Raw genomic sequence first — 16,105 nt, 5'->3', positions numbered from 1 at the left:
ATTGTGAATGAATGCCATCTCAGTCTTAACTAGATTAAGCGTCAGTTTACTGGCTTTATACAGCTCACTACGAATTCCAGTCACTCATTTAGGGCATCTATTGTCTCACAACTGACAAGGAGAAGTGATGTTGCTTATCATTAGCACATTGAAGTACTATTTACTTCATTTATATTTCTCATTGTTCCTCAGCGGGGACCCAGAGCAGCATGTATTGTTTGCTCTTCCATTTCACCTTGACAAAAACCCTGTGGATTAGATGAGACTGAGAATATGTAAAGAGCTCAGGGACACCCAGCAAGCTTCGCTGGCACACTGGGGATTGAAACCTAACCCTAGTCCAGCACACCATTCACCACACTGGGTCTCTTCTTTGAACAGCTTTGCCCAGTGGATGTCGCACAGCATGGAGGACAAGATAGACTCCATAGTGCAAGTGTTCTTCAGCAGCCTGAATATCACTGAGGTATAATATATCTCTCAGCCAACTGATGCAGATGCCGTGGTTAATGGGTCACAGCGTCACACTGCTGCTATCTTTTTACCAAAAAGGTCTTCAGTTAAGAAGATCAAAGAAGTTTCAGGCCCCAAACCAGCCTGGAAATGAAACTGAAATAATTTTCCATCAGGGCAAATAAATGTCCTAAGTTTCTGAAATAAATATTACCTGCGCAGATAAATGAACAAATGCTAATAACGTGAACTTTATTTTAAATTTGCTTGAGGGGTTGGGTCCTTGTTGAAAAAGGGAGGAGTGTATGGCTGTCAGCCTCCAGGTGGGACCCAGAGGTCCTCTGGAATTAGAGCTCATCTCCAGACTACCCAAATCCTTTGCCCTGGAGAAAATGGCAGCTTCGGAAGGTGGACTATATGTCACTACATCCCTCTGAGATCTCTCCTCCTGAAACTTTGCCTTCTCCAGGTTCTACCTCCAAATGTCCAGGGTTTCCCCCACCTGGAGTTGGAGACCTTATAGGAGGGTGAAAGTCGTTTGGCGACTAGAAGGTTATGCTGGGAATTGTGCGATCTACATGGACAAGACCCTCGTGGGCCAAGAACTGTATGGAGGAATGGAGTTTGGTGAAATTAATTGAAAAAGCCAGCTGGATACACCCCAATATTTTATATAGGTGTGGAAAGGATTTGGATGTTTAGAAAGAAATTATTTGAAAATGCAGTTCATACAAATATTTCTTGGGCCTCCGTGAGGGTTACAAAGGTGCAGAATGCAAGCCCAAGGAAGTGGGAAATATGTAGTTCTTCAGCTACTGCGATATAGATTTTGGTGTATTGGCCTCCTTGGAAGTCGATGTTGAAAGTGAAAATCTTTCCTGGCTGGTACCCTGTCGTTCTCTTTCAAACAATGTCAGTAGGGGAATTCTCTCTCTCTCTCCTTAATAAGAACAGGTGGCATGCCCACCCAGTCAATGACAAATTAACGTAGCAAGTTAAATGTGAATTTCAACTTTAATGACTGTAATGAGGTTATTCAAATAAAGAGATGTCTTCTAATCTGGCATGTCTCTTACATTAGCTGCTTGTTCATGAACATAAAGAGGAAGATAGAATTCCTTTGTGTTCAACCAATACTAACAAGGGTTTGTTTATATGTGATAGCAAGGCTGGTGTTGTTGACACAGAGAAATTGTGCTAGCAAACATAGCTAAATACTGGCACAGGCTGTACTTTCTACAGAGCAACTGGTTCTTTTTATGAACAGTTATTTCACCTGTCATATTAGTAAGCGTTAGCATACCCCTGGTGCCCCAGCAAAATGCTCGCTACTTTTATATTATGTGAACACTAATAAAGATGAGTGGTTGTGGATATTAAAGAGCAAATACAAAATACTCAAGCCCAAGTTTAGCATGAAGAGGGCATGTTATCCACAGGGACATGTAGTCCATAAGGAACGCTTACTTAAATGTAGAAGGGTTCTTCCAGACATTCTAGGTTTCCACATGCAAGGGAATTTTAATAGCGGAAGGCATTCAAAAAGGATTCTTTGATGTACTCTCTCCCTGAATACTTGCGTCTATTCTGTGATAACTAGCCTTTGAACACTCACACATTCTGACACATTCATCTGCGATAATAACAATTAATTGTTTGCAGTATCTTTTTCTCTCACTTTTAATCAGATTTCACAAGGAAGCTTGCAAAAATAAAGGCATTTGACTAGAACCTGCAATCGTTCATGTTCACAGAGCAAAAATAAGGAGCTCCCGTAGAGCTTTTGGATAAGTCTTCTGTTCCCTACTACATATTTGCAGCTGTAGACATGCCACTTTTTGCTAGCATGTTAGCAGGAGGCAGGGGATCACACGGAACTGAGGCTTCCCTGCTGTGGCTGAGAGTGCGGGTAGATGAAACTTGTCTAGAGAAGTGTCTATGCCCTGAAATAAGGATCTGATTTTTTGAAGAATTTTGGCATTCTGCCTGATACAGGCTTCTGGGAATCCCAATAAGCCTTACTAACCACAGATGGGTGGCCAACCTATCCACAGGCCTCTAGACACCCGTATGGGCCTCTAGGAACCCATATGGCCTAAAGGACTCTTATGGCTTTGTGAATCCTATAAGCACAGCAGGGAGCTCTATAGTATAGTAGTAACTGTAGCGACTCCTCTGAAATCTACAGGAATTCTGCCAAGGCAGAAACTCAAAATAAAGCTTACGCTGATTTATAATCCTTAAAGTCGAATTTCTTTTTAATCCAATTGGTGATTACATATATATTATTATGATATGTTTACAAAAGGCTTTTTAACCTAACCCATTCTAAATGTTTGTGACTAGATTACAATAAATATAACACTATTAATTTTTGTCATAGAAAATAGGTTTTCCCATTATATATAACCAGTTTAAATGAATTTTTTAAATTCTGCAAATAGTTGACACTAAGAGTTGAGGACACTAAGGCCCCTTCCGCACATGCAGAATAATGCACTTTCAATCCACTTTCACAATTGTTTGCAAGTGGATTTTGCTATTCCACAAGGCAGGGGTGTATCTGCCAGAAGGATATGTGGGGTCACATGTCCCCAGGCGCCAGGTGTAGGGGGCACGCAAAATCACCCCCACTCCCTTCCTGTGTAGAGGCGCCTCTGCCTGGCATTCCCCCCTCCACAGGGAGACCAGGGCACCGCTCGCCTGCCGAGCCACCTGCTGCAGCCACAGGCCTCCTGCCCTTCCTGGCTGCCACTGCCCCTGCCGCCCCTCTGCAGTGCCCGGAGGAGGTGGCCCAGACAAGCCGCAGCCACAGCAGGGCCAAACTGCCACCTCCCCTGCCTGGCCCTTATGGCCTCCCAGCCTGTGGGGGCCAACTTTCCATGGTCAGGCAGGTGGGGTGGCAGCTGGACCCTGCTGCTGCTTTGCAAGACATACACTGGCTGCTGCCACCCCTGGTGCTGGCCGGGCCAGGAGTCTGCCACAGGGCCACTAGGCAAGTGTGGACTCCAATGAGGGGAGAGAGCGGCTGGTGCTGGGTTGTGGCAAGCCTTGGGCCAGGCCAAGAGCCTGCCCAAAACTTGCAAAGTTGCCACGCCCACACACCAGCTGCTGCTGTCCCCCCATTGGAGGCAGCATCTGCTTGCGGGCCCACAGCAGGCTCCCAGCCCAGCCCACATCTTGCAAAGGTAAGTTTGGCGTGGGGGGCTGGGTGCCCGGAGCAGGTATTGCTTTCCCCCCTAGTACGCCTCTGCTGCACAGCTGCAAAGTGCATTGAAAGTGGATTAAAAGTGCACTATTCTGCATGTGCGGAAGGGGCCTTAGAGTTGCTAAATACTCCTAAAGCGACTCTGTTAGACATGTACTGCTGCCTAGACACATGTTCAGTGTAGGAACTGGGTCAGGAATTAGGGTTGCCAGAGATTTTGGGAGTGGAGCTTGAAAAGGGCGGGTTTGGGAAGGAAAGGCACTTCAATTGGGTATTTCCTTCCACTGCCCAACTGAGCAGTGTCAGGTAATGGGAGCTGGGGGTGGGAGATCTCCTGCCCTTAGCAGGAAGCTGCAACCTCTAAACACCATAGGAACTGTAGAACTGGCAGAGCTCGAAGAATCAAAGAAGAATGTAAATTGTCTTTATTTTAATTTTGTATGTATTACTTTCTAAAAATTGTTTTGGTGCCACATTGAGACTTAGTGATAGACACTGACAGCAATAAATAAATGGATAGATATGTGGTGAGATATGTTCAGAGTCCTGGTATTTCTTTGAGATTTATTACGGCCGAGCTTGGAAAGGGAAGTATTTCATATACAAAACATAATATTCAAAGTGCCTTCTGTGGTACAGAGTTGTGTTGTTTTGGTAGCTAGTAAGTTAGAAGTAAGACTTACTTCAGAAACCACAAGGAACCAACAGTGGAAATCTCATCTTTGTTTTGTGAAGGTACTAATTATTCTTAACTATGTACTCCCTTGCCTAAAATTTCAACATCTTTTTGTGTGTTGTACAAGGTTAAAAAGCTGAAGAGAGAACTCTCACAAATGAAGCAAGAATTACTGTATAAAGAGCAAGGCTTTGAAACGCTGCAACAGTAAGTATAAGAAAATAATTGAAATGGACTTAAATAATTCAGTCTGCTGATTAGGACCAAATCAAACAGAATTATTGCATCCAGTTGCAGAGCAAAGCTTTGGAATAAGGAAAGAGCTCAGAAAAATCTGCTTTCAAGGATCTTAACTGCTGCTTTAAAATAACTTTAAAAACTGTAGGCTGTTAGAAAGTGAAAACACAACCATAGCACTGTTTCAAAGCGACAGAACTGAATAATTCCACCTGCCACTTGGTGCCCAGGTACAGTGTGGAGGCAGTTCCAGATAAAATCACTGCCACCTTATTCTTACAATACCAGCACTCCTCTTACCAAAAATAAGCACTGTTGTTAAAAGGTTGAGAGAAGGGGATTTCCTCCGCATTTTTGCCTGCAAAGGTCCCATGACTTGAAAATCATCAGCTTTTCAGTGATCATGTGGGTTGAGTAAGGGAATGGATGAACGATTCACAAGAAACCTTGTGCTCTTGCTTCTTTGTCTACAACCCATCAAACTTACAACATATGTGTTTACTTTCAAGTAAATTCTATTCAGGATGTTTAGGATCGCAATCTGGGAGGCTAACAACCCAATCCAGAGAAGACTGTCAGGTGAAGACGGTGCCACTCCACCCAGTGGTGGGATTCAAATAATTTAACAACTGGTTACGGTGGTGAGATTCAAATAATTTAACAACTGGTTACGGTGGTGAGATTCAAATAATTTAACAACTGGTTGTTTACAAGCACCACTAACAACAGGTTCTGCTGAAGTGGTGCGAACCTGCTGAATCCCACCACTGACTCAACCCCTTCTAGAGGACTTTCCATGGTGTGGGAAGCCAAAAAAGTAAAAAAAAAAACCACCTTCAAGAATCTCTCATAGGGGAAAGCAGAGATACACCACAAAAAATGTGGTGTATCTCCAAGATGCACGTGGTGTATCTTCCATTGGCTCAAGGGGGCTGGATGGGCAGTGAAAACCATCTAAGTCGGCTCCACCCCCTGGCCTGCCCTTGGAATGTCCCAAGTGATGCCGACACAACTTTTCATGCTAGCGGGTCTGGAGACAAGTGGTGGCTTCCAGGTCGGGCACTGTGGCGCATGCAGCGTCTGCCCACTGTGCTAAGTCACCTTCCCACTGACGTATTTGCCCCTTACGCCAGCAGGGTAGGCACTTACACCAAAGCAGCCCTGCAACACCTCCAGAAAGGGATTCCCCCCACTGAATTCGACTGCCCAAATTCCAAAACTATTTACCGTACTGCTGAAGCAGTGATTATTCTACAATTAAATTGATACTAGTTTCTGATCAGCAGAGGAATTTAACCAGTACTCTTAAATGTCAGAGAGAGAAAGTTGAAAAACTTAGTGGTGTTTATTTAATTAGGTTTCACTTTAAAGCATACTCTTAAAAAAACCTGTATCTAAAGCTTTAAAACCCTGCTGCTATCCCAAGATTAAAGGTTAGCCAAACATGCTGGTTGTATTCCATTAATATAACAATGAGGTATTGTTTTAAAGCACCTTGCTCTCAAGCAATTTTGATAGGAATCTAGAGCATGTTTGGGAAACTCTCTACAGCATACTGCAAGCAAACAATGGACACTTATTGGAAAGATTCAAGCAGCCACTCTTTGGTCAGCACTAATTTCACTTATTAAAAACAAGCCATCAAAATCTCCTTTGTTGGAGACCCTTTTTAAAAAAATTCATTTCTGCCCTAAAGATAATCAGGTTTAGGTATATTCTGAAGCAGTAGGCCTGCCATATGCTAGAACACTTTGGTTTTCTGTGCAGTTCCTGAGAAGTTGTTCAGGGTAGGTGCTATTAGGGTTTCCTCTGTCACTACTTAATCGCAAAATCTAGCTTGAGGCACATTTGCTTGGGGGTGGGTGGGTTACTGTTAGGAGCTAGAATGCACAAAGCTATCCACTGAGGAACACAAATGGCTTAACATGAGAGAACCCCCATGCCAACATTGCTCTATGGACTGCTTCCCAAGTTCTGACCCCGGTAATACCACTCCCCTTGTGACCTTTTGTCAGCACTGTGGATGGAGTCAGTTTTGCTGTGCAGAGCTGGCTCTCTGCCCAAGAGGGTGCCAATGTATTGTTGGGTTTTATTTGCTCCCAGCTGGTTGTGACATCAAAAGAAGCATGAGCATGGCCTGCACCCATTGCTGCATCACAGAATTGTGCTGCTGCCCAGATTTGAGGCCAGTCCCTGTGGTGGAGGCAGTACCACTGAGGCACAACATACCCCTGGCCAGCGGCACCATGGGAGGAGGTGGTAGGCATTATCTGTATACATCATTTTCTTTTGGATCTAGGTCAGTGGTGGCGAACCTTTGGCACTCCAGATGTTATGGACTACAATTCCCATCAGCCCCTGCCAGCATGGCCAATTGGTCAGCACTGGAATTGGAATGGCCCTGCCAGCATGGCCCTGCCAGCATGGCCAATTGGTCAGCACTGGAATTGGCCATGCTGGAAGGGGATGATGGGAATTGTAGTCCATAACATCTGGAGTGCCAAAAGTTCACCACCACGGATCTAGGCCATTGCTATCCAAATATGTGACAAGCCTCTGTGGGTAACGAACCCCACATATATACCGGTTGCATGTCTGTATTTTGGGCTGCAATTTTGCCCATTAAAATTAATGGGAGTTTCACCATCTATTTTTCCCCCCGATAAGTTTCTCGTGTGTTTTCTTGTTGAAAATGTGGTTTCCTTCTCAAATTTAAACTACCATTTACCTTTCCATTCATCGATCACACAGATAAGAGTCTTGCCTACATATATTACAGTTACTTTTTTGTCTCTGAAACTAAAATATAAAAATTGTCAAAAGTTTACATTTTTAAATCAAAAGCTTAATGTCAAAGTCAAGGAACATCTTGCATCTTCAGTATATAAATTCTACACAAGCTACTGAATATGTACATAGTATTGAAGATAACTTGTTATGTTTGAACCATTAGTGTACCCTTCTCTGTAAACATTAATTTGTGACTGACGATGATAGATGATGACAGAAAGCCAGAGAAAAAAAATTGTGTACGCTGTCATAAAAGGTGGCCTTTGGTGCCAGTTCTTTGGAGAAGTTTTGGTACAGCTGTTATTCTTTATATTGACAGCTTTTGGAAGCTAGTCTTTGCTTTCAGTTCTGATTTTTAAACAGTAGTTAAATAGAACAGAAGCTGTATAACACTCACAGACTGCCTGCATCTCTAGTAGCCCGAGACCACCAAAGAGCTGAGGCAGGTATTCTAAGCACCTTGTAGACAAAATGGCAAAGGATATGGGAAGGGAGAGAATCAAGAGAAATTGTCCCTCCTTGGCCCAGTGGTACATTTGGCTCCATTGCGAAGGTCATCCCCTCCTCTCTGCAGCCTTCTATGCATTTTGACTGGGAGGTTACTGTGTCTCCCAACATCTATGAGAACCTTCTGTTTGCAGCAATAGGTTCCAACCTTGTGTTTTATTTTATTTTTAATGTGAATGGCTTTGATAGTATTTCTTCTGAAATGCAGTATATAAATAAAGTGGGTTTATTACAACTTAGCTTTATTAAACTATTCATCTCAAGGGACCCACTGTACCTGGAGATGATTTTAAAACAACATGCTTCAGGAGCACAGTGTTTTGTAATCTGAACTACATTTTCTCTGCACAGTAAACCAATTTACAGATGGGAACTATAATATGAAAGCTTTGAGCATGCAAAAAGCTGTATACAAATATTTCCAATAAATACAGACATTTGTGAAAATCCTGTAAGTTTGTGGCTAGGAAGAGAGTCCTGGTTAACCAGGATCAAGTTCAGCAATTTGTCTGGCTAACTACATTGGGTTACATCTGCGTTTCATGAAAATGTAGAATTGCTGTATATTTTAGAAAATAGCTTTATTATATATTTGTCTTGCTCCATGGCATCCTATGGTGCTTGTTAGATAGGGCAGTGAGGGCATACTGTTGACCCATATATGGAAACAGGGCAGCTGCTGAGTCCAGAACAAGAAAGAACTAGGAATATGTGAATAACCATTTGTTCTGGTACTCATGCTTGTATTTTCTCTTTCCGGTAAGTTTTTTTTTAATCTGTGAAAAGTCAGTGAAGTAGCTTTGAATGTAGATAAGCCAAAAGAACAGAAATCCAAAAAATGATCAGTGATGGCAACTTGTGATTTAAGTTGCAGCCTGGGCTTTTGGAGAATTTACAACAGCAAAAATATTATTAAGTGAGAAAACTTGAGATGATCCTTAGTTTGTACCAGCTTCAGTTTCCAGGTTGCTTCAGTAATTATCACCCAGCCAATTAAAGAAATCCCAGTACTACTGCCAAATCCTTTCAGCATCATCTGTGGAGTTTTCCTTTAAAATCAGTTATTTTGGAAGCCATTGAAAGGAAGGATTGGCAAAGAAAAAGAGATATTTCTCAAGTACATCGTCACTATGTTTCCAGAAATTGGTATCTTCTTGTGTTGGGTTGGAGATAGCTATTTTAGTATAGGAGAAAATATATTACCCACCTTTTCCTTATTTCTCTTTCTGAACTTAATGAACAACATTAGGTTTGAGGGGTTACCACTATTATCTTTTTCTACAGAATTGACCAAAAAATGTCCGGAGGCCAGAGTGGGTATGAACTAAGTGAAGCCAAAGCCATAATGAATGAGCTGAAGTCTATCAGAAAGGCCATAAGCTCAGGCGAGAAAGAGAAGCAAGATTTAATGCAGGTATTTTGACTTGATTTAAATCTCAGTGGTGACATTCTAATGGACTTTTTTTAGCAGGGACGTTTTCCACCTAGCGTTGGGGAATGAGACCCATCCTAGACTCGCAGACGCAACTGGTGCTGGCTAAGGCAAACCGGACGTGGCTGGCAAACACATTATCCCAACCAGGAGGTGCTCCAAGAATCAAGTTTGACAGCCCAGCATGGAGGCTAGCACATCATCAAACCCCACCTGGGGGAGGGATTGACCTAGGGGGCTTCAGGACACTTCCTGGTTGGATGAAAGGGTAAAGTGTAGGAGCCAGCCCTAGGAGGGTAGTCTCTTTGATCTGTGGCAGGCCAGGGGAAATGAATAAACCCCAGGGTGGCAGTGGCAGATCTCCCATTAGAACAACCATTCCCTGAAGTGGCAAGATAAAAGGTAATGTCATAATTCTCTAGGAATCGGTGGAAATTCTGTGTTAATAGAGTTTCCAGTGTTTGTCTGAGCAATGTTACATCACTTCCGGTTTTTCCTGGAAATGATGTAAAACCACATGCAATGTTGGCACACCCTATCCATGCCCCTTCTTCCATCTCCCACTGGGTGACACTCTTGTGTTGGCAACACTAAATATCTCCAGTCAGGCAACTCATAAGAGTGGAGGGTTTAGAAAGAAGGAGGAATCAAGTAATGGAAGCCTCTCCTTTCTCCTGTCTGAAGCCTTGTAGACCTTCCACTGTGGGGAAGGTCTTGGCAGAACAAGGGCAAGTCAACTTTAACAAGGGGGAGCGTCATACCTACCCACCTGCAATAACTGTAAAGATAACTTTGAGGTGGGTTGATTTCCAGAACGGATATGGTGAATTGTCAAGGAATTTCTATGAAGATCTCTGTTTAAGGGCTGCCAGCAGCTCCACCTTGGACTTGCCCAGCACCCCATTCAAGCCCCCGGATACCGCAGCAGCCACCCAACATGCTGCCATGCCTCCTCTTCTCACCAGGGCAGCATGAGAAGAGGAAGTTGACCTGTGGTGAGAAAATGTTGTGGGGCTGCTTCCAGGAGGTAGAGAGGTGCGGCAGGAGAATCTGGTGGTCGGTGAGAGCTAGCAGCACCTAGGTTGGCTGGAAGCTGGGGCAGAAAAACCTTCCTCATTGTATGCAGCAGCCAGGCCACCAGCCTCCACACAATCTCCACACTCCAATGGGCTGCCAATCTCCACCGATTCCTAGAGAGCTATGACATTACCTCCACATAGCCGTGGGGGTGGGAGCAGGGGGCCCTCACCCTTCCTTGAGCAAGCCAGCCCACAGAACCCAGCCCTGTGGTTCTGTAAAAATAGCCATCTGAGCCACCCACTCCGGGGCGATTCTGCACATGAGTAAAATAGGTTCGACCCAGTTCCCTGAGAAAGGTACTAACCTAGGTCGAAGCCATTGTTGTTCCCCACTGCAACCACCTTGATCCCAGCTCGGAGGGCGGAATCATCCTGTGCCTCTTCGCCGCTCCGTTCCAATTGTCTACTGTTCTATGGCCATATTTCGTCTATCCCCACACATGTTATTAAAAAAACTGACACAGGAATGGAGGGACGAAGGTGGCGTTTTTTGATTGGCCGCTTACATTGGTACGCGGAAATAGTGGGCCGTTTGTGCGACCAGCAATCGCTTTGAATGCAAGAAAGAAGAGGGGGGGAAATTAGGCACGATTTTCGCCACGGCAGTTCTCCAGCTGTACGCATGCCCGAAACACTCAGCTGTGATTGGCTGAATGGGGGACTCCTGGCATCAGAATTTCCGCACTTTACTGGAATCGAGCTGAGTTCGAGCGTGGTTCCCTGAAAAAGTGGTAGTTCCCAACTGGAGTCGGAAATTTGACCATTACACGGGACGAAGCTGGTACAAAACCATGTCGATCCCAGTGGTTGTGCGGAGCACTTAGGTCGAACGCAGCTCGAACTTAGGTTGATAACGCAAGTGCGGAATCGACCCCAGGCTAATGGGACCGAAGATGGGCTGATGACTGCCCAGGAAGGGGAAGGAGGGAAGGCAGATTCCTGGCCAGGAAAGTTTCTCAATCTCTTTATCTGGATGCATTTGTATATTTCCCTCATATCTTTTGTCTATGTACAAACATATGTATTTGTGTATTATAAAAAGCGTAATCCAAGTCACTCTTTGTCTCTTTTTCCCAGAGTCTTGCAAAGCTGAGAGAAAAATTCCTCTTCGACCAAACTATTGGCAGATCTGAACCAGATCTGAGTTGCAGCCCAGCACATTCTCAGCTCTCCCTGTCTAGGCAGACTTTGGATGCAGGTTCACAGACAGACATTTCTGGTGATGTAAGTTTTTCAAGCCACTTAAAGATGATAAAAGGACAAAATAACTACAGAATGTTTTTGAAAATATTTTGAATCAAATGGCTGACTGGCTAGCAAAACACTGATAGTAGAGTAGGCTGGAACTATCTATCTACACCAGGGGTCTGCAACCTGCGGCTCTCCAGATGTTCATGGACTACAAATCCCATCAGCCCCTGCCACCATGGCCAATTGGCCATGGTGGCGAAGGCTGATAAAATTATGATCCATGGTATCTGAAGAGCCGCAGGTACAGGCAATCTACACAGATAGATTTTCCTCATCACAAAACGAACTGTCGTCCAAAGTAAAATATTTTGTGGTATATCTGGAATTCTAGATTTCACAAGAATATTTTTAGCACAGCTTTGCTGTGGTTCTTCTGAGTGCTGAGAAGCTAAAGTAGAAAAAAGCAGTGTACATTTTAAGCTGTTTTTTTTTCTATTCAACTTTTGTAACTTTTAAGGTGAGAAGATTTTTAAATTTGGCACCCGCTTTGGTGAGCTGAGCAAAAACCTGCCATCATGCATCTGAGAATAACTACATGTATTGAGGAAATGCATTTTAAAACTTATATTAGTAACATCGGCCCTTTCCGCACAGCGGAAAGGGCACCTCTCCACTGGCAGAAATTATGCCGGTGGAGGGGAGGGGGCCTTTTGCACAGCAGTGTGCGAGCGGCCCCCGCAGAGGCCAGCGCAGAAGAGGCAGCTCCGCACGGAGCCGCCTCTTCTGCGTCCCCCCCCCTCACCTCGTCCTCCAGCATTGGTCTGGAGGGCTGCAGGGACCTGCCCATGCTGCCCTCCGACCTCCAGGGATCAGAGAGCAGCGTGGGCGGGTCTCAGCAGCCCTCCAGACCGACACCGGAGGACGAGGTGAGTGGGGGGGACGGGAAAGTGGCGCCTTCGGCGCAGTGCGGTTTGCACCATGCTGATGGGAAGGCGGCGCTTTCCAAAAACCTCCCTCGGGGAGGGGGGTGGAAAGCGGCGCCTTCAACCGCTCGGGGCTGCACAGGATGGCGCTGCTGAGTTGCAGCAGCGCTGCCTGTGCAAACAGCTGCCCAGGGACCAGTGTTTTTCCGTCCCTGGGCCGCTGTTTTTGGCCCCGTGCAGAAAGGGCCATAGATTTTTTCTTTCTCAAATGTAAACTATCTTTGTAGAAGTTTTAAAAATAATTAAAACCTTCAAAAGCTAATTTAACCAAAAAGGTCCTTGAACAGTAGTGGGATTCAAATAATTTAAGAACCGGTTCCGATGGTGGAATTTAAATAATTTAACAACTGGTTGTTTACAAGCACCATTTTAACAACCAGTTCTGCCGAAGTGGTGCGAACCTGCTGAATTCCACCACTGTCCTTGAAGAATGACCTGGGAAGCTGACATAATTATCTTACAGTTCTTAGATTTATGTGGATGCTGTTTGTTTTTCCTGTAATGGAGATTGTCAAGGTAAATGAATGTAAAGGTCAAGTTCAAAGCTACCCAGTTTCTGAGAGGGGTAAGCAAATATTTCATTGAAAATGTATTTTTTTTTACATCTGACATTGACTGATGGAATTAATGTTTCAGCAGCTTGAGAATCTTTGGAATCTCATCGACCTATACGCCAGCGATTGGTTTGCATCCACAAATGTTTTCCAAATGCTGGCATATTCCTTTAAGGTAGTGTGATGAAAGGCTATGGCAGTGATTGTACTGGGATTTTCTGAGAAGACTCCAAACTTGAATGTGGTTTTTAGCAGTCTCAATTTCATTGAAGTTCTACTTTGAACTTCATTGATCTCTAGCAAAGTTCTGAGTTCAAAGTAGTAAGCAACAACTTGGGCTGAATTAAACGGTTCAAAGTAGGCCTTTAATAGAATCGCACCTGAATTTTGTCCTGAGGCAATTTTGCAGCTGAAAATGTATATTCTGCTTGAAAATGTTTGAGTAATTAATCATATTTGTTCTAAAAACCCATTATTTCTATTTTGAAATGTGTTTCTACTTTAATGTTCTTTATCTAGAGACATTTACATTAATTTGCAAGTTATGTACTGTTATGGATAGGTTTTTTAAAATTGATTTGTTCAGTAACCTTGGCAATTCTCTCAACAGGTTGGCGTCAGAAGTAGGTCCAATTTAGCTGAAAAGGTCAGGCTCAGTCTTCAATATGAAGAAGCCAAAAGAAGGTAATCATGGAGTTCATTTTTTTTATAAAGTGTGAATTGGAGTCTGAGTTGATACAGCCTTGCAGCCAATCTTGTGCTTTCAGTGACATCTACTGGATGCATCTGTTGAAGGATCACAGAACATTCTTTTCAAATGGAAAGTTTGCCGAACTTTTGTATCTTTAAAGAAATTATTTTCAAATACAGATGCAAACCGCATAAAATCAATTAAAAAATACACACATGGTAAAAACAAATGATTGCAACCCGCTAAATGACCCCATCTGAAGGAACCCTGACTCGAAATTTAAAAATAACCATTTCTATTCTCTGTATTGTATTTGACCACAAACTAATTCATAAGTATGGTTATTTTTTTGATAAAAGGTTAACTTTGCCAAAATATAAATCTCTTTTATGTTGGTTCTAATGTTGGTTCTAACTTCTGTGTTGGTTGGGAGTGACTTTTTGGTTCTAATTTCTAGCAAAAGTCAGCCTTGCAGCAGGGACCATATGGAAAACCATAGCCCTTTTGTCTGTGGGAAATAATTTACTAAGAGGGTTTCTGGTGTAAATGGAATTTGTTTTTCTAAACCAATTGATAAATTTTTTACTACTTGTGACCAGAATGATGAAGCTCAGGTACATTCCCACCATATATGAAGAAAATCTGCCTTGGGTATGCTGCAAACCAACAACTATTTTCATTTGTTTTGTTAATTTTTACTCATCTTAAAGGAGAGAGATGCCACTTATATACCATTTTCAATAGATTATCCATATACAAAAGGCTTATGTAAAATTGGTACGAATGTTCATTGCATACCTTATGCAATGAACATTCGTATCTTTTAATTGTGTTAATCTGGACCACATGAATTCTAAACATTGCTGATAGGGAAACTGGAGTACTAGGGACTGGACTCTAGGATAGTTAGGTGGACCGGAAACTGGTTAGAGAACTGTACTCAAAGTGTCATTTCATAATGTCATTTCATTTGAATAGAGGGAGGTGATCAGCGAGGTGCTTTGGGGCTCAGTTCTGGACTCAGTACTTTTCAATATTTTTAATAAATGATCTAGATGAGTGGTAGAGAGACAATTCATTAAATCTGCAGATGACCCCAAATTGAGAGGAACAGTGAACACACCAGAAGACAGAGATAAAATTCAGTGAGATCTGAACACACTGGAAAAGTGGGCAGATGTGAACCAGATGCAATTCAACGAGGACACATGCAAAGTTCTACATCTGGGTAACGGAAATGCAAAACACATACTGAATGAGGGATATACTTCTGGGTAGCCGTGTGTGTATGAATAAAATCCGGGGGTATTGATAGACAGTAAGCTAAATATAAGCAGCTAGTGTGATGCAGCGGCAAAAAAAAGACTAATGTGATCTTGGGGGTGTATCAACAGAGGCATAACATCCAAATCAAAAGATGTCACAGTCCCACTGTACACTGCATTGGTCAGATCACAGCTGTTTTTAAACAGAGTACTGTGTGCAGTTCTGGAGGCCTCACTTCAACAAGGATGTAGACAGAATGAAGCAGGTGCACAATGAAGATGATCAGAGACCTGGAGACGAAGCCCTACAAAGAAAGTCTGAGGGAGTTGGGAATGTTCAGTCTGGAGAAGAGGAGGTTGAGTGGGGACACGATTGCTCTCTTTATTTGAGGGGCTGTCACTTAAAGGAAGGCAAAGTTGTTCCTGTTGGCAGCAGGAGACAGGACTTGTAATAATGGGTTTAAATTAAAGGCATGAGTACCATCATGAGTACCATCTTGATTTTAAGAAAAAAGGTTTTTACAGTGAGAGTAGTTCAACCATGGAATTGGCTGCCTTGGGAGATGGTGAGCACTCCCTCACTGGCAGTCTTCAAGCAGCTGCTGGACAAACACTTATCAGGGATGCTTTAGGTTGATCCGGCATTAAGCAGAGGGTTTGGTTATATGGCTCCTTCCAACTCTATGATTCTATGCTGAAAACTTGCGGTAGGGTTGCCCACTTCCAGGTAGGCCTGGAGATCCTTCAGAATTACAAGTGATCTCCAGACTACAGAGAACAGTTCACTAGAGAAAATATCTGCTTTGGGTGGGGGCGGGGATTCGTAGCATTATTTCTCTCTGAGGTCCCTCTTCCCCAAACCCCGCTCTTCTCAGATCCACTCCCAAATCTCCGGGAATTTTCCAGACCAGAGTTGACAACCCTAGATGGGTCGGATCCAGCTAGATTTCTCATTCAATCTCACCCAGTTCTCTTTTTTTACTGCAGCTCTGTCCCACGTGGCTTTTGTCCACATAGCTGCCCAAGATCCTCAGCATCA

At 43.5% G+C, this 16,105-nt stretch overlaps 1 protein-coding gene across 1 annotated transcript in view; it reads left to right on the top strand.

The window, feature by feature from the left end:
- The window catches only part of WWC2 (WW and C2 domain containing 2), a 159,092-nt gene that overhangs the window by 83,598 nt on the left and 59,389 nt on the right, over positions 1-16,105 (top strand). Inside the window, exons 5-8 of the mRNA XM_048509421.1 lie at positions 4,465-4,544; positions 9,156-9,285; positions 11,460-11,606; positions 13,721-13,794. Coding sequence (XP_048365378.1) covers positions 4,465-4,544; positions 9,156-9,285; positions 11,460-11,606; positions 13,721-13,794 — 431 coding nt within the window. The remainder of the gene's footprint in view (positions 1-4,464; positions 4,545-9,155; positions 9,286-11,459; positions 11,607-13,720; positions 13,795-16,105) is intronic.

This window comes from Sphaerodactylus townsendi, linkage group LG10, assembly GCF_021028975.2.
Source record: "Sphaerodactylus townsendi isolate TG3544 linkage group LG10, MPM_Stown_v2.3, whole genome shotgun sequence".
NCBI classification, from domain to species: Eukaryota; Metazoa; Chordata; class Lepidosauria; order Squamata; family Sphaerodactylidae; genus Sphaerodactylus; species Sphaerodactylus townsendi.
This window is presented reverse-complemented; position numbering and strand designations above follow the sequence as displayed.